This window comes from Camelus dromedarius, chromosome 9 (genome assembly GCF_036321535.1).
Source record: "Camelus dromedarius isolate mCamDro1 chromosome 9, mCamDro1.pat, whole genome shotgun sequence".
Lineage (NCBI taxonomy): Eukaryota > Metazoa > Chordata > Mammalia > Artiodactyla > Camelidae > Camelus > Camelus dromedarius.
In genome coordinates, this window is record NC_087444.1 from 45,513,619 (window position 1) to 45,540,703 (window position 27,085).

Below are 27,085 nucleotides of genomic sequence, written 5' to 3' on the forward strand. Positions count from 1 at the left end.
CTGTGAAAGGATGGGAGAAATCAATTAGCAGGGCCACTGGTCGAATTACCATTAATCACAGCCCGCAGGGTAAAATTCAGGCATGCCATGCAGCTCAACATCATTGTGCACTGAGATGGAACAGCTAGCAAGCGGCCCCGCCCATTCCCAATTCAGAAGGAGGAGAAATATATTTCTGTTCAGCCACAAATATAGACATTTTATCACTGAGGCTCTTTGGGAGCAGCTCTATGGTTCTCAGCGTGTGTCCCGGAGCTCCGCCTTGATGGGAGCCTCTCTGGGAAGCAGGATGGAGGATTTCATCCCAGCTGGGACTGAAGCCTTCCTTCCTCTGTGGTTGGTACCCTGCCATGATGGCCAATACCAGTGGGTCACTAAGAGACCCTCTACATGTAGGAGATAGAAGGAAAAGAAGGCCAAACTGAGGCAATGATCACAGCTGCAGCTTTTCTTCTTTCCAGGCTGAATTTGCCATAAAGCAGGAGAACAGAGTAAACCTGAGCAACCTCAATGGCCCCTTGGTGACAAGAGGCCCCAGAAGATCCTGCACTTGTAAACCTCTGGAAACTGAACCTCATGAGTATGATGCTAATGTCTACACCCTCAGGAGGTGTTTCATGATGACAACAGAAAGAAGGGGTTGGTCATTCTGATCCATGCTAAGTGCAGCGTTTTCCCCACACATGAACTACTCACCTAGACAGGACACCGCGAGGATGAAATGGGGAGAAAGGAGAGAGAGCCTAAGGAAGGGAGGGGGCAGGAAATGGGAGGATGGGAACGAACAAGAAGGGAAGGGGAAGAGGAGAAAGGAAAAGTGAGATGGAGATTGGAAGAGAAAGTTGGAGGAGAGAGAAGGAGGGAGAAAGAGAAGAGTCAATGAGCACGAGGATTACGATCCAGGTGTGGAACCACTGTGGCAGCAAGATCTTCCAGTGGTGGATTCCCAGATAAACTCTGAACTAGTAACAACAAAGCTAGTGCGGTACTTGGTAGGTGAGCAAATAATGCTTGGCACCGAAAAGAATGTAATCTTTAACGGTGACTAAGTGTCTACATTTCAAACATCAAGGGTTCCCCCAGGGCGGGGACTGCCTTCCCTGTGTGCAGTCCGTATCTACAACATTGTCACCACCCCAGAAGTTTCAGAGAAGGCAGAGTTTTAAGGGACATAATTCTCCCTGTTGTGTCACTACCATTTACTTTTCCCATGCACTATGTTCATTAGGCCTCGGAGACTGAACAGCTTATTGAACTGTGGCTATGTGCTCAATAAAGGTTCTTCTGCCATCAGTTTTCTCCACTAAGCAACACAGACAGCTTGAACAGATGTTCTGAAGAATGGATAGAAGAATGATCTATGGACACTGAAGACACAGTCACAGATAGTATGATTGGAAATCCTCCTTTGAATTTCTGTTGTATCTGTATTGTGAAGCATCTGACTTTTATCTATACCACAGAACCCTATGTATAACATAGGTCAGGCCTCATGACTTACTTTTCAGATGGAGAAACAGAAATATAAAGGAACTTTAATATTACTGCTAGTCACACAACAAGGTAAAACCCTGGACCCCTGATTTTCAGTAATAGTCTCATGTGAGAGGCTTTGGCAAAAGAATGTTAAAGTTGACTCTTCATAACCAATCACATGGGAAATGCTATGTAAGTTTTCATCCTCATAATGTGAAGGAGAAAAGGCAGCTTGGAAATTATTCTGAGAGGTTTTATTATTGGACTAATAAAATGATGCACTGTTAAGTTTCCAAATTCAGAATAATAAAATTTAGAACCAGAAGGAATCTTAGAAATCATCCATTCAACTTCTATATTTTCCCTAAAGAAAAAAAATCAAAACATAAGTTTTACTTGAAGTCACAAAACTCACTGGTTATTGCCATAACTACAATTAAAATTTAGGTAATCTGACTCCCAATCTTTCAAATTAAAGCAAGTAACTTGATAAAATATATTCAAAAACAGATCATAAAGTATACAAGCAAAGGATAATAAAGGATACTCTTTCAATTTCAAATCAGTTTCATGCTAAAAAGTTATTCCTCAAATTTGCGGTTCTTTCCTTTAAAACCCAATTGAACTCCTCATGAGGAGGAGGAGTATTCAAATTCTGTAAATTCCAGTTACCCAGGAGATTCAGGGAAGAGGTATTCTGTTTACCTCAAAATTCTTATTAAGAGGATATTTCTACCCACCTACATAATTGTATGACCAATTTTCTAGGAATTAAATGGTTTTAATCCACTTAGCAGTAAAAATAAGACATTAAAAAAAAGTAATTCTGAAAGCACTTCAAGATCCATAGGTACATTAGGGGTTTGGAATTAATAGGTACACACTATATATAAAATAGATACACAATGGGGACCTACTGTATAGCACAGGGAACTGTATTCAATTTCTTGTAATGAGCTGTAATGGAAAAGAATCTGAAAATATACACACACATATGTATGTGCATAACTGAACTGCTTTGCTGTACACCTGAAACTAATGTTGCAAATTGACTACACTTCAATAAAAAATAAGAATTAAAAAAACCTATAGGTACATTAGATAATCAGTGCCCTGCGGGTGCCTCCTTAAATATTTTTTTAAGGCCCTGCTGTGGGTTAGTTGTGAAACATTACTGATGAAATTTCTGATCGAGGTTAATCTATGAATCAACTTTTAAAAACACATGCCCTACTACTCAAAAAATATTTTCAAAGTGTCCTTTAAGATGACATACAAATTCTGAATATTTTTTGGCATTTGCTGTTTTTTAGGTACAGAACACAAATTTTCTCGTTGCTATCGGTTATAGAATTCAGTGGACTGCGTCAAGATTAAGGTGTTTTTCAAAATTATATGGGTTATTTTGAAATTTTAAAATGTAGACGTATAATGTCACATTTAAGCAAAATCATTATTTTCAACTTACTATACTGATTGTATTGCTTTTATAAATTTAAGAATAATGAGGTGGAGGTCTATGAATCAAAGTCCTTCATCTTAGGCTATAAGTAGTCTTCCACGTAGAAAAGGCAAAATTTTAAAGCAATTATCAGGTAAAAACTCCCTCTTACATTGAAAATGTGCCTTTAAAAACATCACGTTAAAAAAAAAACCCATTGGATGGAAACTAAGAAATTCAATCACTTGTTAAGCTATTGGTGGCATATAATGCCAAAGGTCTGGTTATTGGAAAAATCCAGGCTTTGGACTAAATTTTCTGGGATGTGCTCTAGTGCCTGAGGTTACCTGTACAACTTTTACACAAATTCAGAAGAGAACAAAAGAGAAACTTATGTAACTTCGGGATGTCTTGCCCTGTGTATGCAGGAAAAGCATCCTAAAAACAGGTAATCCCTTAACTAATACCACCCCTAGTGTGAGATAATTGTCTGAACTTTCATAAAACATTTAAAATGAAGTGAAGGGAGCAAAGTCAGCTACATTTTCTTTTCCCCAACCATCATATGGAAAGGTTACATTATAAACTTAATACTCTGAGACCTTAAAAGGCATCTTGGCAGCCTTCCCCTTTTCTGGCTATATTACTACTACGCCCATGCCTAACATGTTAGCGGGCTTACTCCAAAATAGGGATCCTGGTATTAATGTGTGGTTGCTGGCAGCTGCCTCACTGTTATATAACCACACCTGGTTTAAGCAGCTCATCAGACCAAGCTTAAATTACAATTCCCCTGAGGAAGGTGGACGTGATCTCTGTGCGTGGCTCAACTCAGAATTATATGCACATGGTGTTTCATAAATATTATATGACGGTGATGATGGTGAACGCAGAGGCCAAATACCAACCTCTCCTAGTTTCGCTGGGGATTTCTAACAGGCAGCTGAGGGCTCTTAACAGGTCAGTTATATCATTTTCATCGTTATAATTTTCTTCTAAATGAGTCAAAAGAGGAAGGATTTCAGCAATCTTACTCCTGGACAAATATTTAGAGAAAACTCTAATTCAAAAAGCTACATGCACCCCAGTGTTCATAGCAGCACCACTGACAATAGCCAAGACATGGAAGCAACCTAAATGTCCACTGATAGAGGACTGGGTAAAGAAGATGTGATATACATATGCAATGGAATACTATTCAGCCATAAAAAAGAATGAAATAATACCATTCGCAGAATCATGGATGGACCCAGAAATTATTGTACAAAGTGATGTAAGTCAGAAAAAGAAATATGATATGATATCACTTATATGTGGAATCTAAAACATGACACAAAGGAACTTATTTATGAAACAGACTCACAGACATAAAAAACAAATTTATGGTTACCAAAAGGGAAAGGGGGTAGGGGGAGGGATAAATTAGGAGTTCGAGATTAGCAGATACAAAGTATTATATATAAAATAGATAAACAACAAGGTCTTACTGTATAGCACAGGGAACTATACTCAATATCCTGTAATAAACCATAACGGAAAAGAAAAAAAAAAGAGTAAGGCTTTATCTTCAACCTCAGGATGATCCTCAAAAGTAGACTGGGAGAGAGGGAATGCATTAAAAATCAGAAAAGCAGGAGGGATGGAAACCAATTAGTGGGCAGGTGAACAGAGCCCTGGCGAATGCAACCGCTTTAGCTGGGGCTACTGGCGGGGGACTCTGAATTGTGTGCCCCGCTGTCACCACCTGAATCAGAATGAAAAAGCCAAACAAGGGGCCATTCACAAGAAAGGCACAACTACCCTGGCTTCTGGGCGGCAGTTTCTTCATACTCCTACTTCCTTCTTTTGGGTGCTGTCAACACTGACTCCTGCCAGGTCTCACTTTTCTGTTGAGATTGAATCGAAAAACGGTCTTACCTTGAAGTACAGGCTGTCAACCTCGGTTACGCATCAGAATCACCGATGGACCTTTAAAAATACTCATCTCTGGGCCCCACCTCTAAGGAGTCTTATTAACTCACTTAGAGTGGGACTCAGCTCTCAGGATTCCCAAAGAGCTTTCCCAGTGATTCTAAGTTGCAGCCAGGGCTGCGAACCACTGCATCAAGAGTCAGCAAGATTTATATACATTCATGTATCTATTGCTTTTAATACCAAATAACTGGTTATGACTTATGTACGTTTTCTTTTTGTCTGTCTGCTTTTTTCCTGACTGCAGTTTTCAAAGAGGAATGAAAGAATATTCCTTGCTCCGAGGCAGGGCAAGACATGACAAGAGCTGGCTAACATAGCTGATGTGCCTGGGTTTGTCTGAAGTGCATGTTAAGCGTGATCATTTTGATTCATTAAGGCAGCCAGAGATATTTTGACTACAAGTACACCCTTTTATTTCCCAATGCCCTGACCCTCGCTACAAATATATCAAAACAAAATTGGGAGGCGGGGAGTTATAGCTCAACTGGTAGAGTACATGCTTAGCATGCATGAGGTCCTGGATTCAATCCCCAGTACCTCCCTTAAAAATAAATAAACCTAATTATCTCCCCTCCCTGCCAAAATAAAACAATGAAATAATACAATAATAAGTAAATAAAATATCTTTTTAAATTGTTACATGTTTATTTTACTAGAGAAACAGGACTTCTAGAATTTTAGATAGTAGCTCCATCATTAAAAAAAAAATTCTGCCCTTATATGAAATTGCTTAATTTCACATTTGTGAACCTGTTTCTATACAGTTAAATGGGTTTCCAGGAAAATACTTTACTTTTTTTTTTAATGCAAGGGAAAGACCAGATATGAAATTAAGACAAAAACAGATTTTGAACTTCCCTCCTCATCTTTTTAAAGAGAAACTAAATCTCCTGAGTGCTTTCTTAATTCACTCCAGGATTTTTTTTCAAAAGCTCATTCTTAACAATAACACATTTCCTGCTCTTTGGAAGTCAAACAGGCAATGACCTATTGAAATCTATTCCATTAGAGCCCACCCTGCACCACCCCCCATCACATATATAAGTCCCTAAAAATCCTATATCTCAAATAGCTGATATACAAACCACTCAGAAAATTTTTCATGAAAAATCTGTTTTAATTAAGCAGGAGAGGCAGCACAAGTTCAGAAACAGGGAGGGCTCAGCAGGGAGTGACAGCTTTAGATGGCGTCTCCGCAACTGTGCACAGAGCACGGCGGGGACCCCAGCGGTCCTGTCCTGCAGGGGCGACCTGACTTCTCAGTGCCCACTTCAGGAATACATGGTCAGCTGCAGCCATTCTTGAATAGACACCTGAACCAGGCCATCCGCATCTCCATCCAGGGATCTGAAGGCTCGAAACATGGCATCCAGGCGGACCAGGCAGCTGATGAAGTTGTTAAAATCCATACTTTCATCCTCATCGGCATATCGGCGGACAATCATTTGGTAAAGCTGCTCATTTAGCTGGAAGCCTGCTGCCTGCAGCGCTCCCCGCAGCTGAGAACTTCCCAGAGACCCAGACTGGTCCCTGTCATATTGCTTAAAAACACACTGCCATTTCTTGATGTTGTTCCAGAGATACTTAAATTCTTCAAAGCCCAGCTTCCCGGTCGTATCACTGTCCATGACGGACACGATGCTCCGGCAGGTGTCAAGACTAAAGCCGTCGGACTTCAGGTCCTTGTGCTTAGAAAGGACTTTGTTGAGAATATTCATTAGGTCAGTGGCACCCACCTCCATGTCCGGTCCAGCCAGCTGTGCAAATTGTTGCCGAAACCGCCTAACTTCCTCACTCTCATTGGCCTCCACATAGGTGAAATGCTGCTGGGTGGGAGGCGGTTCCGGGGTATACTGAGCTGCTGCAGCCTTGCTGATGAAATTCACAATCCCACCAACTATCCCTCCAATATTTCCTTCTCCTCCTCTTCTCTGGCCGCCTCCTCCAAGAAGGCCTCCAAGAGCATGGCCAAGACCTTGATCTGCTCCTTCCAAAAGAGCCTTTGCCAGAAACATACTTTCGGTTTACCAAGCAAGTGTAAAAGCTGCTGAAATCTTGGAGGTGGTATCAGCGAGATGAAATGGAGTCTAAGTGGCTTACAAGTGGGAGAACTGGCTTTTCTGAACCTGTTTACATTGTACCACACCCTGGGGTGTGACAGTTCACCTTCTAATGAAGTTGCCCGAATTCCACTAGGTCCTAGCACCTGCCATTTATCAGAGGACCTCAATAAAATATCCCTAACTTATACTGTGTCTGACACATTAGAAGAAATCATATTTTTAAATATAATATATTAAACAATACATTTCTATATGCTGCTAATTTTAGTTCTTTCTTAGCACCTGAAAGGTGATATGGATTTTCCTAACAAGAGAAAGTAAATGACTCCAGGATATCAAGAATTTCTTTTCTAAGGAATATTTATTGTTAGAGTATGATTGAAGAATTCTTGGGCATTGCTAAAATATTTACCTAGTTCCCTTCCTTTAGCAAAGATTCCCAGCATTCGATGTTCTTAAGAAAAAATTGGAAGGGGGATTTTTAAAACACAGGGTCTCCTGGTTCCATCCCTCAGAGATTCTGACTCTGTAGCCTGTTGTGGTGTTTGTTAGCTACATTTTTGGAGTCCTTCTGAAGTGCAATATTTTATAGAAAACTGTACACATCACAAATGTATAGCTCAAAGAATTTCACAACCTGTATATCCCAATGTCATAACAGCCAGATCAAGAAAAATCACCAGGACCCCCCAGAAGCCTCTTCATGCCTGTTTCCAGTTACCTTCCTCTCCCAAGGGTAGCCGCTATCCTGACATCTAACATCACTGATTCATTTTTGAGCCTTAAATAAATGGAATCATACAGCATATACTTTTTTGTATCTTGTTTTTGAATTTTTAATTAAAAATGTTTAAAATTCTGGTAAAATACATGTAACATAAAATTTACCATCTAAACCATTTTTAAGTGTACAGTTCAGGGGCACTAGGCACATTCACGTTGTTGTGCAACCATCATCACCATCCATCTGCAGAAATTTTTTCATCTTGTAAAACTGAAATTCTGTGCCTATTAAACATTCCCTCTTCCCACTAGGCTCTGGCCACCACCATTCTACTTGTCTGTATGAATCTGACTGTTGTAGGTAATTCATATAAGTGGAATCATACGGTATTTGTCCTTTTGTGAATGGCTAATTTTATTTAGCACAGTGTCTTTAAGCTCCTCCATGCTGTAGCATGTGTCAGAACTTATTGCCTTCTCAAATCTAAATAATATTCCATTGTATGTACAAAAATTTTATGTATCCATTCTTCCATTGTGGATGCTTGGATTGCTTCTACTTTTTGGCTTTTGTGAACAATGCTGCTACGAACGTGGGTGTACCAATATTTCTTCAAGTCCCTGCTTTCAGATCTTTTGGCTATAGTCCCAGAAGTAGAATTCCTGGATCAAACAGTAATTCTGTTTTTAATTTTTTGAAGAGCCACCATATTATTTTCTTCAGTGGCTGTATTATTTTATATTCCCACCAACACTGCACAAGGGTTCCAGTTTCTCCACAGTCTGGCTGATAATTGTTATTTTCTGGGTTGTTTTTTTTTTTTTTTTCCTTTCTTTCTCTCTCTCTCTCTCTTTTTTTTTTTTTTTTTTTTTTGGTAATAGCCATCCTAATGGGTGTGACATATCTCACTGTGGTTTTAATTTGCATTCCCCTAATGATTAGTGATGTTGAGCATCTTTCCATATACCTGTTGATCACTTGTATATCTTCTTTGGAGAAATGTCTGTTCAAGTCCTTTGCCCACTTTTTGATTGGGTTGTTTGCTTTTGATGTTGTGCTGCAGTTCTTTCTATATTCTGGATATTAACTCCATATCAGTTATATAATTAGCAAATATTTTCTTCCATTCCATGAGCTGCCTTTCTGCTCTGTTGACAAGTGTCCTTCAGTGTGCAAAAGTTTTAAATTTCAATGTAGTTCAATTTATCTAATTTTTCTTTTATTGCTTGTGCTTTTGGTGTCATATCCAAAAAAATCAACAAAAAAATCCAGTATCACAAAGCTTTTCCCCTATGTTTTTGTCTAAGATAAAACATGATAGTTATAAGCTCTTATGTTTAGGTCTCTGATCCATTTTGAGTTAATTTTTTATATGGCATCAGGTAAGAGTCCACTTCATCTTTTTTGCATGTGGGTATCCACTTTTCTCAGCACAATTTTGTTGAAAAGATTGTTCATTCCCCATTGAATGGTCTTGGCACCCTTGTTGAAAATCATCTGTATCCACACCCACAGGTTTATTTCTGGGCCCTCTATTCTATTCCATTGCTTTATACTTCTTCCTTTATGCCAGCACCACACTATTTGGATTACTGTAGCTTTGTAGTTAAGTTTGAAGTCAGGAAGTATAGGACTTTCAGCTTGGCTCTTTTGCAAGATGACTTTGGCTATTCAGGGTCCTTTGAGATTCCGTATGAATTTTAGGATGGATTTTCCTACTTTTGTAAAAAAAAAAAAAAAAAGGAGTTGGGATTTTGATAGGAATTGAATCGACTCTGTAAGACCACTTTGGGTTAGTATTGACATCATAACAATACTAAGTCTTCCAATCCATGAGTACAGAATGTCTTTCCACTTATTTATGTCTTCCTTAACGTCTTTCAACACTTTGTAGTTTCTGATGTACAAATCTTCCACCTCCTTGGTTAAGTTTATTCCTAAGTATTTTATTCTTTTTAATGCTGTTATAAATAGAGTGGCTTTTTAAAATTTCCTTTTTAGTTTACTGTTGGTGTATAGAAACACAACTAAGTTTTGTGTGTTGATTTGTATCCTCCAACTCTTCTGAATTAGTTTATTAGTTCTAACTGTGTATGTGTGTGTGTGTGTGTGTGTGTGTGTGTGTTTAATCTGCTGGATTTTTTTTTACATACAAGATCGTGTATTCTGTGAGCAGAGGTAATGTTACTTCTTTCTTTCCAACTGACGTTCTTTTTATTTCTTTTCTTGCCTAACTGCTTTGGCTCAAGACTTCCAGTACTACGCTGAATAGAAGTACAGAAAGCAGGCATCCTTTCGTGCTCCTAATCTTACAGCAAAGGCTTTCAGGCTCTTATCACTGAGTATTTTGTTGGCTCTGGGCATTCCGTATATGGTTTTTATTATGCTGAGGCACGTTCTTTCTATTCCTAGTTTTTTATCTGAAAGGGTGTTGAATTTCATCCATGTTTTTTCTTTTACATGAATTGAGATAACCAGGTTTTTTTTTTTCCCCTTCATTCTGTTAATGGGGTTTATTACATTGACTGATTTTGAACCATTGTTGCACTTAGGGAATGAATTCCACTTAGTCATGATGTAAAATCCTCTTAATGTGCTGTTGAACTCTGTTGGCTAGTATTTTGTTCAGGATTTTTGCATCGATATTCATAGCGGAAATTGGTCTGTAGTTTTCATGTACAGTTGATCCTTGAACAACATGAACTATGTGGGTTCATTTCTACTAGGACTTTTTTTCCCCAATAAGTACATACTACAGCAGGATATCATCTGAGGTTGGTTGAACCTGTGGATGTAGAACCATGGAAACAAAGGGACAACTGTAAAGTTATACACAAGTTTTCGACTGCACAGGAGGTCGCTTCCCCTAACCTCTGTGTTGTTTAAGGGTCAACTATAGTATCTCTTTCTGACTTTGGTATCAGGATAATGTTGGTCTCACAGAATGAGTTAGGAAGTATTCCTTCCTCCTTGATTTTTGGGAAGCGATTGAGAAGGATTGGTGTTAAATCTTCTTCAAATTCATTAATGAAGCCATCTGGTCCTGGGAATTTCTTTGTCGGGAGGTTTTTAAAAATTACTGATTCAATCTTCTTACTAGTTATAGGGCTGTTCAGACTTTCTAGTTCTTCATAATTCAGTCCTGGTAGATTGTACATTTCTAGGAATGTGTCCATTTCATCTAGGTTATCCAATTTGTTGGCATACAGTTGCTCATAGTACTCTTTTGTAATACTTTTTATTTCTGTAAAGTTGGTAGTACTGCCTCTCTTTTCTGATTTTGTGTGTCTGGCTTATTTTGCTCAAAATTATATTAGTGAGATTTGATTTTATATTTTTAATAAGTATTTTCAGAAATCAGTCTATGACAGGTGGTCCCAGACAATACTTTGAGAAACCTTACCTTTGATACAAAGTAGAGTCAGGGTACAAGTCCTTCAGAAGTCTCTGGAGGTTCTATTGGTAAACTCAGGGAAAGGTGGCCAGGACATAATAACTAAATCATGATATCACCCAGCATTTTGGGCCTTTATTTCAATCTGCAAAATTATAATTGTATCTCCCCTGCCTAATTCATGATTCAATTTCATTTATTATGTTTCAGGTCTTGGATTCAGTGTTTAGCAGAGAAAGATGAATATATCAGGATCGCAGTGCTCAAGGATCAGAGACCCACAGAAAAGTAGTTGTAAGTATAATCTGAAGTCTATTTTCACATTTCTACTATTAATGCTAAACGATTACATCTGTATAGAATACTTGTATAACATATTCTTTGTTATGTAGGTTTCATCGAATTCCCCTGAATGAAAGAAAAGCATTCAAGATAAAGAAAAGAAAAACTCAGAGAAGTTAAGCTACTTATAAAAGGTTGTACACGTAATAAACGGTACTGGATTATCAAACCACTAAGGATGCCCAAAAGGGAAGCAATGAGGTCCTCGAGGCAAAGGAACGGAGAACACTTACCTACAGAAGAGACAACGTGTAGGCCTGACTATAGGCTGCGTTAGGGTTCTCCAAACAGACAAGAGACATATTTAAAGAGACAGTACAGTAAAAAGAGAGGAACAAAAGGATGTGTGCTATTCAGGGGGTGGTGAACAGTCTGATGTGATGAGAGTTTACTGCTGGGAATGATGCGATTCAAAGGCAGCACAGCAGGATAGAATAAAACTGGAAAGGACCTGGAACTCCTCACAGGTTCCTGTGGACACTACCAAGGCTCTGATAGAAGTCAAAAGGAGATTAAATGTAAAGTTACTTTGTAAGCCGCACAGTTCTAGAACTGAATAATGATTATTCTAGCTATTACTAGGGAGGGGACAATAGCCAGGGACACGGCTCTGTGTAGGACATGGGAGACGTGTCTCCTTCTGCCACACGCAGGGGCTTGGGAAACACTCTCCGACGACTGGTTATGGCACAAGAACTCCAATACCTGGTCTCACGGGCACAATGACATGGTCCCTGTGAACACCAAAGGCCAAATGCCTTCCTTAACCACACAGAAGAAGCACCACAAAAGGACTGTCTTCCCTGTAGGGGATCCCAAGGGGCCATCTGGCCTCAGACAGATTTAAATCCATTCACATAAGCTTCTCTCTGAGGAAATGACATGGGCTTTGTTTTTATAATGCTGCAAATTAATTTGATAGCATCCACTGCCAGATAAAATGGGCCTCCTTATGTCTATCTGTAGTGCTTTTTTTTTTAAATTGAAGTTTAAATCCAATTCCTCTCATTTATTTTCTTTGAAGATGGAGAGCATTTGGCTAACAGTTTCTCATAAGCCATCATAGAATAAAAGACTGTTATTAGATTAACAAGACTTTTCTTCTCTGGACTAGTTAATCCCCCAAGGCTATTTATTAGAACATTAATAGCAACTTTGGCTGCCTTCTGGGGGAACTCTACTGTCCATATCTGGAGAAAAACCACAGGAGAAGAGGCCACAGTCAATGGAAAATTTAACCTCAATTTGAGGGGGAAGAGTTATTGAACTTAAAAAGCTAACAGTGATACATGAATGTTATTTAGCAACATTATTCATAATAGCCCCAAAGTGGAAACAACCTAAACATTCACTAATAGGTGAATGAATAAACAAAATGTGATATATCTGTATAATGGAGTACTATTTGGCAATAAAAAGCGATGAATTACTGATACATGTTATGACACAGATGGAGCTCAAAATCTTACACTAAGTGAGAGAAACCAGACGTGAGACCATACATTGTGTGATCCCATTACATGAAATGTCAACCAACGGCAAATCTATTCAGACAGAAAGTCTCTATTCTAGTCTTTATTCTAGACCGGGTCTAGAATAACACAGAAGGACTTACAACTCTACAGTGGTTGCCCAGGGCTAGGAGATAGGTAAGTGAGAGGAATTAACAGTTAATGACAGTCCTACTGGGGTGATGGAAAAGCTCTAAAATTGATTTATGAGGGGAGAAGGTATAGCTCAGTGATAGAGTGTGTGCTCAGCATGCACAGGGTCCTGGGTTCAATCCCCAGTACCGCCATTAAAAAATAATAATAATAATAAATAAATAAATGTAATTACCTCCCCTCCCCCCAAAAAGAGCTGATTGAAAATTGACTTATAACCAGAAATTGACACATTGTAACTGACTGTACTTCAATTTAACAAACAAACAAACAAACAAATAAATAAATAAAATTGATTTTTAGGGGTGGCTGCACAACTTGGTAAATTTACCAAAAAAAAAAAAGTCACTGAGTTGTATCCTTAAAACAGGGGAATGCCATGATATTTAAAATATGTCTCAAGAAAGTTGTTGGTTTTTTTTTTAAAGTCAACAGTGACAGTTTGTAGTAAAAAGAATACTGAACTCAGAGTTCTGGTCCCAGTCCTGCAAGTAACCAGCTGTGTAGCCTTGAGCACATAACTTCCTCTCTTGGGCTGGCAGCTTTCTGTGATATGAGGAAGATGGGGAATTTGACACTAAACGTCCTTTCAGCTCTAGATCTGTGAGTCGAGGTCTTCGTGTGCCATGAAGTGGTGACGGCAGCTTCATTCATATCTTACATTCAGTTTCCTTCTTGTGCCCCAGTGTTTTTATGCTATATATGAATTTAATTTAATCTTTTCTTGGGTCTGGTTCCTCAACTTTTAGAGACATACTTATTTACCCTTATACTCACTTTGACATATTGTCTGGTTTCAAAAGTATTCTGGTAACCTACCAAGTATGTTGCTCCTCCAAACAGAGTTCCAAGGTGGGGTGACTGAACCAGGCCTAGAATAACACAGAAGGACGCACAGCTCCCACTTACAGTGACGCTTTCCTGCCAGGTGGGGCTCTCACCCAACTGCACCATGATCTGGGCCAGACCTTCCTGATTTATTGATGAGGATGTCGTGTTGGATGAAATCAAAAGCCTTTCTAGAGTCCGTATAGATAACATCTATTTCTTTTTCTTTATCATCTCTGTCACTCTGTCACAGGAGGAAATTAAATTGGTCTGGCACAATTTGCTCTTTACAAAGCCCTGTTCCTTACTTCCTTATGCTCTTGGAGGAGGTCAGTAATTGCTCACTTGTTCCAATTTAAAAAAAAAAACTTCAACTTCAACTGATGCAGTCTCCTTTCTGCTTCCTCTAAGCATCTCCTAGGTGGACTTGCATTGGGAAACCAAAAAGCAAGCAGGTAGTTCTCATGCTTAAACGGGTATTTCTAGTGTAACAGTACTCAGGCAGGGAAAATACCATGATGGACTACATTGGGGAGTTAAGTCAACCTGAGAACTGAAAAGGGAAATGGTCAGACATACAGGACCACCAAACTTGCAGGACGACTTGTACAGCTGAATAGAAACGTTCCTCTGGCCCACTCAGACAGTTATAGCCTTCTTCTCTGATTCTATCATAAGAGCTTTAGAGCAGATTTCATATACCAAGTCCTGATTAATTGAGACTGGAATCCACATGAGTTCTTTCACATGAGCTATGAAATACTACAGTCCATATCAAACCTGAACTGCAAATTTAAAAGACAGAAGACTTCAATGTTTGTTGCAACCATTCACCTCTGGCACTGCATTGTGAAAGCAGCCGTAGACAGCCACAGACGTAGACAAGTGGGCATGACAGTGTCCCAATAAAACTTTATTTACAAAACAGGCATCAGACTGGATCTGGTCCATCCGCTGTAGTTTGCTGACCCTGCTATAATTTCCTAAGCCAATGAAAACAAAGCATGCTGGTAAAGTTTAAGGACTGGATTGAAGGGCTGCAGTCAGCACTTACAGTGACCGTTGTTCCTCACCTGATTTAAAGAGGATCACTTTGAATCTTTATTCTCACTGAATCTGTCTACTTCGTGTTGACATCCTCCCCAGTTCTAACCAGTGGTATATTATTCACCTTCACAGATGAAAGAGGCTGGTTTCTAATTACTCAGCTATAGTCTGGCATGAGCTCACGCTCTCTTTTTACCAATACCGTTGTGCACACAACAGACTACAGGCTAATAAAATTTAGAGAGATGGTTAACCACTTCTGTTCTGTAAAAAATGTGAAAACTATTATGATTTTTCCCATTTCGGCCTTCTAACTGGTACTTAGTCCTTCCGGCATTACTATGTACTTTGTTTAAATATATACAGGAAAAGTGTGTGTGTACCTTAGCACTTTGACAATCCAGCATTTTTGTCTACTGCAAACGTCTGTAGATCTTTTATTACTGTTTCGCAGTGTGTGGAATGAATGCGTTTCTTTATCCCGAGTTCTTCCTGTCCGCCCTGTTCCTGGCATGAGTTCAAGTGTTAAATCACGAGTGCCAACAATAACAAGCACCCTGGCTTGCTCCTTCCTGTTAGAGAAGGTAGGGTGTTATATCATGCAGATTTTCTGCTCGTGCTGAGAGTTAAGACACTCACATGGCTTAAGTGATTGGAAATAAACAGAGCAATCTTTCTGAGTGGAATGGATTAACTTTTTTATGTAGTTGTATAAGCTGTACTGAAAGTTTAAGACCAAATGTCTTACAAAGTCAAAAATATTTACTATCTGGCTCTTTACTGCAAAAGTCTGCTGATCCCTGAGATACACAGCTTTGCCACCAGTGAATATACATCCCGTCAGGGTGATGTGTATCAGATGGAACATTATGCTGATTGTATCATAAGATGTGGATGAGACGTGACTTGCCGCTAGTAAGAGGCAGATAACATGGTGTACTGTCAAGCAAGCAACAAAGATGATATGTGGGCTGGAATATTTGAGGACTCTGTCTCATGGTATATACTATATAAGATACTTCTGGCAGGGCAGCACATGGTTCTGCTCAATAACACAGTGCTGACGAATGGCATGAAGTGATGCTGTATGGACAATCTGAGACATTACAACTGTGAAAATGACTGTGTCATAATTATCTCTGACTTAGCCAGTGTTACTTCTTAGTCTCATTAAGTGTATTTAAATCCCTTCGAGCGTGCTGGCTAAAAAATCTAGTATTGAAAACTGAATTATGAATACATAAAAATGTTGAGAAGCCACTGTTTTAAAAGCTATTGTCTTAGCTCTCAGCTCTAACTCATCTGGACTTCTGACTAATCCCAATTAGCCTCTAATCCAGCGAGACCAGTGCACATTCAGGAAAATAAGGGAGCTGAATGGAACCTAGAGATAGAAAGCATCTTCTTTCTTTCCCCCTCCCCCCAAACAGGTGAGACCTCTCCAAGGGGAATTATCCCAAATGAGTGAGCCATGCCATGCTCTGGAGCATGAATGCTCCATTTCTGTTGGACCTTTACATTATCTGCCATCAAATAACTGACCATCTAAAAGAACATATCAGACTGTCAGAAGGAACTGAATGGACAACATGGTTTTTTGTTTTTGTTTTTGTTTTTTTAGGACAAACTGAGACTAAAACCATTATGAAGTTTTTGTAGACTAGCCAAGAATGGATGTGGGGAGAAAAAGTAAGAGAATGTGGAGAGAGGAGATACTCCTCTCCCCTTCCTCAACATACCAACCACAACTGCACCAGATTTGGGGAGAGACTGAGAGAAGAAAAGAGGGAAGGGGAAAAGGAGGGCAAAGTGGGAAAGGCACCTGGGAGCGGCTTGTGGGAGCCCTTTGCACTGCGAAAACTTACAGCTATTGAAAGAGCGAGAGGAACACCCTGCCCTCCCTCTGTCCCACCCTCTTCCTCCTCCACCCCTCATTAAGCATTGAGTTTAGCAAGATAAGCTACTAGGAGAGAAACAAACTATGACGTTAGGGAACTTCTCTGTCTTTCCCATGGAACATTCTCCAGCTAAATCCCTTAAAGAGACAGGGGAACGGAGCCTAGCATGGAAGTGGGGATGTGCACAGGGTGTGGCAAAAATTGCATAATTCAGCTTCTCAAAACAAAGCAGATCTTCACAGGCACAGACATGCAGTTTATGTTAAAAACAAAAAAGGAAAGACAGAAAGATAGAGATAGAGAGAAGAAAAAAGAAAGAAGGAAGGGAAGATGGAAAGAAAGAAAGGTCAAATGCATTGGTCTTTAATACTCCAGGTTATTTTCTCTGCCTTCCAGTATGTTGGAGATGAAAAGAAAAGTGTTTTAAAGAGCAACTCATGGTCTGTAGCTAAAGCCAAGTCTGCACACTATACAAAGGAGTGAGGAAAACTCACAATTGGAATTGATATGTGAGCTGACTGAAGTAGTCCGTGTAGAAATGTGATCGACCACATAGGCCACAAAGGCTCATGGGTCTCCTAACTGCTTGGGGCCAACTGCGTGCTCTAGTTCAGAGTGAATAAGTCTAGCTAACTGGGGGTTATTTTAATCCCTGATTCACACTCCCTTTCTACTTTCAAATCTTCCCATACTTCCCAGTGCTACAGAAACAATGGGGCCATGGGCAGGTATCATCAGTCATCAAAAGACGCAACTGGTGTCATAACAATCCTGTTACTGCTGTTATGACAGGTTGATGCCTGAAAGACAGGGCAACCTCTGGAGAGATTATTTTTAATCCTGATTAAAAATCCTGATGAGCATAAAGTCTATGATGTGCACTGAACTTCTTGGTCCCTGTTTCACATCATTTCCCAATTCCCCATCTCCTGTCCTTATTGGTATGTCCCTGCCACATTCCTTCCTGTCACTAAGTCCATATTTATAGAAACCTTAATTTAAAATTGCTTGCAATGCATGGTTTCCAGAGCCAAACTGGAAGATACTGTATGAATCTCACAGAAGTACAAGTGAAAAGTGCCTCTATTTTCCCCACATGCACTATGACATCCAATAATTTACCTCTCCTTTCCCCTAAATCTTCATTACACTTTATAGCAGCACCACTGCGGTGACACATTACCATTTCACGGATGAGGAAGGGTTATTTGTAGGCTGCAGCAAGCCCAGAAGAGAGGCCTGGGCACTCTGTATGGAAGAAGGTTGCTTGACTGCATCATGTTACAGGGCAGTTCATCTAAGAGACCTCACAGTAAGTCATTAGGAGCATGAGTGTGCTCTGGGTAAGAAGGAAAAGCTCTGCCCTGATTTCGGTCATCAAGCTATAATTTCTTTGCAAAATGTCTTTTCCCAGTGGTTAACAGAGAACTGGGACTTCTGGTGGCAGCCAGGATGGAATGAGCCCAGTTCAGCCTATCTCTTCTTCTCTCATTACAATGAGAAATTCTGATCAAAACAACAAAAGCACGACATCTGGACAAAATACCATAGTGGGAAGGACTTGAAGAAGAACTGGACAGGCAGTGAAGGCAGCAGGACACCATTACTAAATTGTTGACAGGGAAGAACTATCAACTCCAAATTCTCTCTATATGTCTGACCAAAATATCCCCCAGGGATGAATGCAAAATAAAAACATCACAACTCCAAATATTTATCCAAGGGAAATGAAAACTTGCATTTACACAAAAACCTATACACGAATGCTTAGACCAGTTTATTCATGATTGCTGCAAATTGGAAACAAACCAAATCTTCCTCAGCTGGGGAGTGGATACACCAAATATGGCACATCCACACAATGGAATACCACTCAGTAATGAAAGAAAACAAATTACTGATACCTGCAACAACATGGCTGAATCTCAGATGCATTATGCTAAGTGATAGGTGCCAGACTCAAAAGGATATGCTGCTATGATTCCATTTATATGGCACTTGGAAAAGGTAAACCCATAGGGATGGAGTAATCTCCAGGGGTTAAGGGCGAGGGAAGGGCTTGGCCACAAAAGAGTAACTACAGGGAAATCTGTGTGTGTGTGTGTGTGTGGCAACTGTTGTGTATCTTGAACGTGGTGATAGTTACATGCCTTTGCACATTGGTTAGAACTCATAAAACTGTAACCAAAAAAGTGAACTTTATTGTCAGTTTTATATATTAAAAAACAAATGAAAAAAGAGAGAAGTTGGAAATCTTGATACATTTTTCCAAAGGAAACTTTCTGACAATTCAATGATCTAGCTCCATGTACTTACATATTTGTAAGCAGAAAAGTGAACCCCAATATAAGGACAAACAGGTCAAGTTTTAATTGAAAACTCTGTTATAAATAAAATAAAATCTACCTGGTCTTCAGATGTTTGGGGGGAAGTCCAGCAACCTTCAGAAAAGAATATACCACCCATGTCATCAATGTAGGAGTTTTGCCATACATTTTAAAATTCTTGCTAGCTGTATAAGCCTTTTTGATTCCATGTAACAGACATGGTTATGTAGTCACAATATTTATTTCCGATCTGTTGCCATATACAGACACACAATTATTATATTAGTTACTACTACTACCACTAAGGGGAAAAGAAAGCACAAAAGTCATGCAATTAAACCAGAGGCTCAGCTTGCTTCTTCTCACAGGGACCTCACAAGTTTTTCTAACACCTGCCATACTGATTTGTACTCTGTGGGGACTTGCAAAATAAAAATGTTTGCATGTTTAAAATTAAGCTTCAACTTACCCTGTCAAAGAGTGCAAAAAGTTGTCTCAAGACATCTGAAACAGGCAACTTTAAATACTCCGCAAATTCTTCAATCCCGATTCTTCCTCCTTTTGAGGAACTTGCAATAGTGGCATATTCATCCAAATGCTTACGAATGCCGTCCCAATCCAGTCTGTGCAGACAAAGAATCATAAAGACATGTTACTAGCCCCTTAGAGTCCCCATGGACATTTTATGAGCACAGTTTTATTCATTTGTCTGAGGGAAAAATACTTTCAGTGTCACATTTGAAAAGGAGAATAAAATGGATATTTTAAAGCACATATTGAACATGTATATAGGCTTCTAATTTTTTAAAGGGTATTAGCATTAACTGTAATGGTCCCAAATATGTGAGGGAAAGAAAAGTAACTGGGAAGAAGAGCGATGAGGTAAAATAATAAACGACACATGAGAAGAAAGTGTGAAATCGCATTTTAATCCCAGTATTACTTAGTAAGTCAACAGTATATACTAAGTTGTTAAAAAAAACATGATTCTTGCTTTCAAGGAGCTTTCTGGCTGACAACGAACTCACATTTCACAAAATGTGGTGATGGGAAATGCATTAGACTATGTGCACTTCCTCTAATATTAGTTACAAAACACTTTTAAAACACTGGAAAATATACTGTAGTGTACATCACAGCCTGCCTGTCTTTGTCTTGTAGAATTAAATAGGTGACTTAACAAATACTTCTATATCCAGCTTCAGAGACTAAATTTTTCAAATCTATAGGAATAGTGTAAAAATACAACATCAAAACACTGTCATCTTGGAGGAAGGTATAGCTCAGTAATAGAGTGTGTGGTTAGCATGCACGAGGTCCTCGGTTCAATCCCCGGTACCTCCATTAAAAAAAAAATTTAAAAAAAATCTAATTACCTTCCCACCCCAAAAACAATTACTGTAAAAAATATACAAAATTTAAAACGTATTAAAAATATATATACTTTTTAAAAAACACTATTGTCTAGAAGATATAAATAATATTTGCTGTATCAGTTACCAAAATTATTTTGTAATATTGAACTTCAGTACAGTAACTGGTTCTGCAGCTCCCTCCTACAGAGGACGCCAAGGTCTATTGAATGAATAAATTCTGCAGCTCCCTGATGGAGCTGCAAACAGAATGACTTGTAATAAGAGAGGGATGTGGGAGTTACACCTTCATACCAGATAGCTCAAAAGGAATGTTCTAAACAGTTTAAACTAGATCCTAGAATCACAAAGGAGTGTTTCTGCCTTAAAAAATAAATTATATACTCAGAAGGAAAAGGTTATCTGGGGAAGGATTTAAAATTCAGTGATGTTCAGAATTGCTACTTTACAAGTCAATTCAGATTTCACATGAGAAGTTCTGACCACCTCATGCCAGGACCATCTAATTACGCCATCCTTCTTGTAAGAAGGTAGCAGGACTGACTGACTACTCTGAGTCATTTCTAAGTCAGGAAGCAGATCTGCTGTGACTCATATTTACTATCTCTTGGTCTCTTCCTGTGATCAACACACTTATTTTTGAGTTAACTGTTCTTGAAAAAACAAAACTAGATGAACTAAATGGGAGACAAATTCACATCCCTGTCTTCCTTAACAAACCCCATGTAGGTTCTAGAGTTGAGCATTCATGAAACCAGAGAAAATAAACACACAGCATTTCAGATCTCTTTTGGACATCTTTATGAAAGTATAGTGGTTTTAAAATGCGCTTACCTCAATTTCCGGCTGATTTTGGTAAATTCCACCAAGCCAGCTTCCATAGGCAATGTTAGCTGTCCTGCTGAAATCATCAACCTGCAGTCTTCATAGGTGTGATCTGTCACTGGGATTTCCAATGCTCTAAAAGTATTAAAAAGCCCACAAATTCAACTTTTTAAAAAAGGTAATGATTTTTCATTAGGCTGGAATTGGTCAACAAGGGACAGTAAATGGAAAAGTATTTACTACTTTTTGAACCAGTAGCTTTGGCTCTTTTGCCAAAGTGACATATTTCTCTACTTCCCAAATTACTGTGGCCCGAGTTAATCTCCTCATGTCTGTGTGCTTCTGCCAATGGTCATTTTTATTTTGTGTTTTAACTATAACGATAAGAACAGTTGACTTCAGTCCGTGGAGAGTAAGGAGAAGACAGGTTCAAGTCCTAGTGGAGTCTTTTACCAGCGGTGGACCTGCTGGCACTTAACTTAAGCCTCACTCGTCCCATCTGCACACAGGAATACTTACTCCACAGGGTTATTGTAAGGACCAACTAAGAATGCCTGTGAAAGTGCCAGTTAAAAGGATCAATGGCAACTGGACATATTATAAGTGAACAGTCTATCCAAATCGCTAGGCATCTGCATTTTTTCATCTTTTGAGACTGAAGATTGCCTTCTTGCTACACTGCAGTCTTCAAAAAATACTGATGAGAACTGATAATAAGCTCTTATTTCTTCCAAACCTAAACATCCTCCATCCTCAGAGGAGAGCATAACCCCTACTACCTCCCTCCTGCTCAGAGACCTAATAATAGTGAACTAGACTTGGAAAAAATGTATTAATAAGAACTTGAAAAAAAAACAGTGAGTGACAAGAAGAAAACCTATGTGGTTGATAAAATAATTTTATCAACCTGTAGATCCCTCTTCGTTAAACTTTTATTCACAAATATTCAGTGAAAAATCATAAAATTATGTCATCAACTGTTACTTGATTTTTGTTGAATCATCGCTAAGAACATTAAATTTTTAATGAATGCAATATGAACAAAGCATTTTTTTCCTACCTGCAACTAGGCTGTTTTTGATTAATGGCTTTTTTGGTATAAGAACATACCAAATATAAGGAAAATAAAAATTAAAAACACTTCAGGAATTATAATGATAAACAGCAGAACATAATGGTTAAGAGTTCGGGTGTTGGTAACAGGGAATGTGGACTTGAGTCCCAGCCCCGACCCCCACTATCTGCCATCATCTTGGGCAAACCACTTAGCCCTCAGAGCCCCAGTTTCCGCACCTGCCTTGGAGCTGCTATGAAGATTCTGCTACTAGATAGCACAAGCGAATAGCCTAGCACAGCACTTGGTGAATGCTTACTGGTGGTAAACACCACTGCCTTAGACCGACTTTGCTCTTCACCATTTTCAGATGCTGTTGTCATGTCCTTTCCTACTTGACTCTCATAATAACCAAAACCATGAGAAAGGCCAGGCAAGGATTAGAATTCCCCCTTTACACATGTGGAAAGCAGTCTTGGAGGAGACTTGTCCAAGACTGGACAGCCAATTGAGGTCTTTCTTACTCTTTATCCAAAGCCCTTCTACTTCCAGGCCTCCAAGCCCAGGGAAAAGCTGTCTAAACTAATCCATCCTGTTTTTAGACACACTTGAGGAAGTCAGAGTGTCTGACATAATTTCTCTCAGTTCCTAATACTCATCTTCGTTCCTAACTGTTGGACACAAGCTGGCCTGAAAACATAAGGGAAAAAAGAGGAAGACATCAAAGCAAACTTTGTAGCTGGTCTGGAAACTAGATAAATCAAGTACATGTAGGGACACATAGCAACAGAGCTCTTTTGGCTAAATACTGAAACATGTATTCTTTCTTGAAAATAAAGTTATTCTCCTGGGAAATATCAATATATAGTATGCATATCAAACATATGAATATTTGCTTATAATGCCAAATTCAGATATGAAGCTAAATTCAGAGTTCTCATAGAATTTTTACTAAGAGAATAAATACTGTTGGCTTATTAGATCCGTACCTACTGCAGGAAATGATTGAGGGAGGCGGTGCCTAGGGAGCAGATGCACACCTGGAGGGCTCTGAGGCTGCTTGGGTGGTGGGGATAACCCATCCTTTCATTATAGGAGGAGAGGTGATACATCTGATAGGAACAGTGGCCAGTTAAAACTCCCTTCCATGCAGGAAAATACCTGCCTTATGTTATGCAGTTTCTAAATGCTAAGTTTATAGCCATCCCTTAAGGGGGTGACTTTCCCCTTTTCTATGCACCTACTGCATTCCCTTACAAACTTTCTCCTCTTTGGTGCTGTAATCACTAATGCCTTTGAAACACCGGGTCTTGGCAGCCATATGGAGGCTGAGGAGATAGAAAATGGGCCACGGCAGGAACCACTCAGACAGCATTAGCTTTGTTGGACATCGACAGGCCAGCTTGGGAGAATCCACCCTTGGGAAGTCACTGGCTGGTTTCTTCTGGTTAACGTACCCCCCCCCCCCCCGTTCCCTTTCCGGCAATGGCACATCTCCATTAGTTTGGGGGTTCATCTGGGAGAATATTTATAGATTGCCTTACTGACCACATTTCTGGGCACATTATTTTATTTACCAAAATGAGTTGGGAAACGAGGCCCTTGGAAAGAAAAAACAAACCTGCATGGGGGGATAGGTACAGCTCAGTGGTAGAGCACGTGCTTAGCATGCTTGAGGTCCTGGGCTCCATCCCCAGTACCTCCATTTCTAAAAAAATATTAAAAAAAGAAAAAACAAACCTTCAACCTATATTAAATGCCCCTTGCCAATAATTTAAAAACAATTTACCGATTATAACCACATACAGATACTTACTCTGCCATTAAATTCCGGATTCTACTAGCAAAAAGGACAGGATCGTTCTTTTCTTCATCACTGGGTACTTGAACGGGCATAAACTGAAAGACAAACACATCTTCCCATTACACCTGTGAGGCCCAAGACATTAAATGCTAAATAAATCCATTTATAAGCTACCTGTCGTTGTATGTAGCCCCTTGCCTTTCTAGCACATGGGTTACATGATATAATGCGAAGAGCACTGTGCGTGGACTCAAGAGATTAGAATCCAAGCCCTGGGTCTTTCTGTGTGTTACGGCATGACCTTTAACTCCTCTGAACTGTCTTCTCGACTCTAAGAAGAGGGCCATGATCACTCCCTTCCCTGGTTGTCATAAGGATGAAATGAGCCGACGGATGCCTGGAATTCTGGAAGTTGTAAAACTGTAGCTACTGAGATCTTATTCTCAAAGCTGCCTTTTCTACCACCCACTCTTTGTGTGAAAATGTTATTAGTTGTAATACTTTGTTTTTTATAGTTTATCTTCTCTATCCATTCCTATATTGGTCATATTTTTATCACTTGATCAAACTTTATGTTTAGTCATTTCTCTTGCTTGTTTTTCAGCCCTTATATGGGCTTTCTACCTTTTGCTTAACACCGTATTTGGCTTATCATAAACTTCACTTTTTTTTTCTTCACTTGATAGTCTGTGATACCTCATTTTTACTGCCTTTGTTTTTATTCATGGTTTTCTAACATTAACAAGGTTTTGGTGCTATGTTTATGCCATTGCAAATTTTTTGAGCACCTCCTACATACCAGGCAAGATGAATAGGACCCTAATTCCTGCTCTCAAGAAGATCCATATTTTAGTAGAATAGACCGACACAACACATGCTAACTATCATTACCCTTAGTGGGAGGGCTTAAAAGCTTAATTAACTTACTTAACTTTATACACGTTACGTGACCAGGACTCAGCCCAAGGCTGTCAGATTCTAAAACCCTTGTTTTCCCCACGTAACCATCCTTCCTGGAATGTGAGAGTGAAGGATAAGAAATAATTAATTTGGCCAGGAGGCTGGGAAAAGCAGCCAAAGAGGCTTTACAGAAGAGCTAATACTTGATCTTGACTCTTTGAGGATGAACGTGATCTTGCCAGTAGGCACTGGTCATTGAATTGTAACTATGAACCAGGTACCATGCTAGGTGCTTCATATGTGTTATTTCATTTCCCTAATCCTCCTAGTTCTAGTCATAAGGAATTGGGGTTCACAAAGATTAAATGACTTGTTCAAGGTTTCATGGCCCATTTCCACTCAACAGATACTGCTTAAGCACCTGTCATATGCCAGGCATTGCACTAGGCCCCGAGGACACGACAATGAAGGCCTGCCCTCCAGGAACTCTCCCTGCAGTGGGGTAGAAATTTATGACACAGTAAGCTAAGTCTACCAACAAGAGCGGCCATCCATCAGGCACCTACTGTGTGCTGGGCACTTCACATAAAAGGCTTTATATGATTAACTCTTTCAACCATTCCTTGAGGCAAATTCTACCATTTCTCTTCGACAGGTAAAGAATGTGGTTCCACGAGGTTAAACAATATAACTAAGACCACAGAAAAAGGCAGGGTCATGATGTGAAAGGAAAGAAAAGATCTGTATAAATAACATCACTTTTGGACTCACATGGAGCTGTTTTCAAATCTCGTTCATCATGTTTGAGAAGCCTACGGGCAATGGTGACTCAGAGATGAAGTTTAAGCAAGGGAGTGAAATGACTAGGTCCAAGTTTTTGAGCAGTAGCTTGGGTAGCAAGGAATAGATGAACGAAAGAGGAAAAAGACGTAAGGGCAGGGAGAACCCCCTGGAGGCTCCTTCAATCACCCTGTAAGCGATGGTAAGACCAGGAATCCAAGGGAGGATGAAGAGGCCAGTATGGACCCAAGCGGCCTTTTTAGGAGAAAATGGACATGAATCATAGGCTAATGTGCTAGATGTCATTTTACTTCTCACATTTATTTTATTAACATCCTCTCCAAGAGGACAGCGGAATGCTGCAGAAAGCCCTGGGCCTGGGTTGTTGCCATGGCTCTGCTGTGTGACTCCAGAAAAGTCATTTAGCCTTTATGGGCCTCAGTTCCTTCTCTCGTCAAATGAAAAATTTTGACTAGATGATCTCTAAAGTCCTTTCCCCCTGGAGTTCTAAGTCTAGCTTTTCACTTAGTCTCCAGTCACTCTTTAAAATGGAAAAATAAACTAAGCCACCAGAGGTCTCCACATCACTTATATATCCAGAGCAACGGGCAATCTGTGCAAATATTTCTAAAAATTCCCTCCATCCTGTTCTAGTAAAATCTCTTCTATTCGCCAAGGAAGAAACCCAAGGAAGAAAACAGTATGTTAAAATCAACGCTCACAGAACATCTAACAAAATAGTGCAATCAAAGTTTTAAATTGCCATATAATCCTTCATTTAAAAAAAAGCTAAAAGATCATTTATGATACACTTGATTGGTAGGTCATAAAAGCACATATTGAAAACTCTAAATATAAAGTGTTGTTACACTGTTAACCAAATATAATACAATGAACTATGGGCTTGGTTCTTCTTAGTGCAGGGAATATTTTCCATAAAATGATTTTTAATAATTCTCATATTGGCATGGCATTTATTCTTGAGAAAAAAATTCTGAGAGTTCAAAATAATTAAAAGTTTGAATTTGACAGTCACTGGTCTTTGAGGCCCCACGCCTCCTGAGGAGCAATTGAATGGCAATTCTCATAAGAAGTCACCTCTCCTTGGATGAGACCTTGCCCTCTGTATCACATTTCCAATTTGTACAAAGGCATTCAACGCTCACAGCAG

At 39.4% G+C, this 27,085-nt stretch overlaps 2 protein-coding genes across 2 annotated transcripts in view; both read right to left on the reverse strand.

The window, feature by feature from the left end:
- Window positions 1-27,085, reverse strand: part of LPCAT2 (lysophosphatidylcholine acyltransferase 2) — a 67,950-nt gene that overhangs the window by 12,116 nt on the left and 28,749 nt on the right. Inside the window, exons 9-11 of the mRNA XM_010990063.3 lie at window positions 24,247-24,329; window positions 21,386-21,511; window positions 19,648-19,801 (exon numbers count right to left, since the gene is read on the reverse strand). Of these exons, the coding sequence (XP_010988365.1) occupies window positions 19,648-19,801; window positions 21,386-21,511; window positions 24,247-24,329 (363 nt within the window). The remainder of the gene's footprint in view (window positions 1-19,647; window positions 19,802-21,385; window positions 21,512-24,246; window positions 24,330-27,085) is intronic.
- Window positions 7-19,254, reverse strand: CAPNS2 (calpain small subunit 2). Its single transcript, XM_064489160.1, has one exon. The coding sequence runs from the start codon at window positions 6,904-6,906 to the stop codon at window positions 6,163-6,165; it is 744 nt and encodes a 247-aa protein (XP_064345230.1). The 5' UTR covers window positions 6,907-19,254; the 3' UTR covers window positions 7-6,162.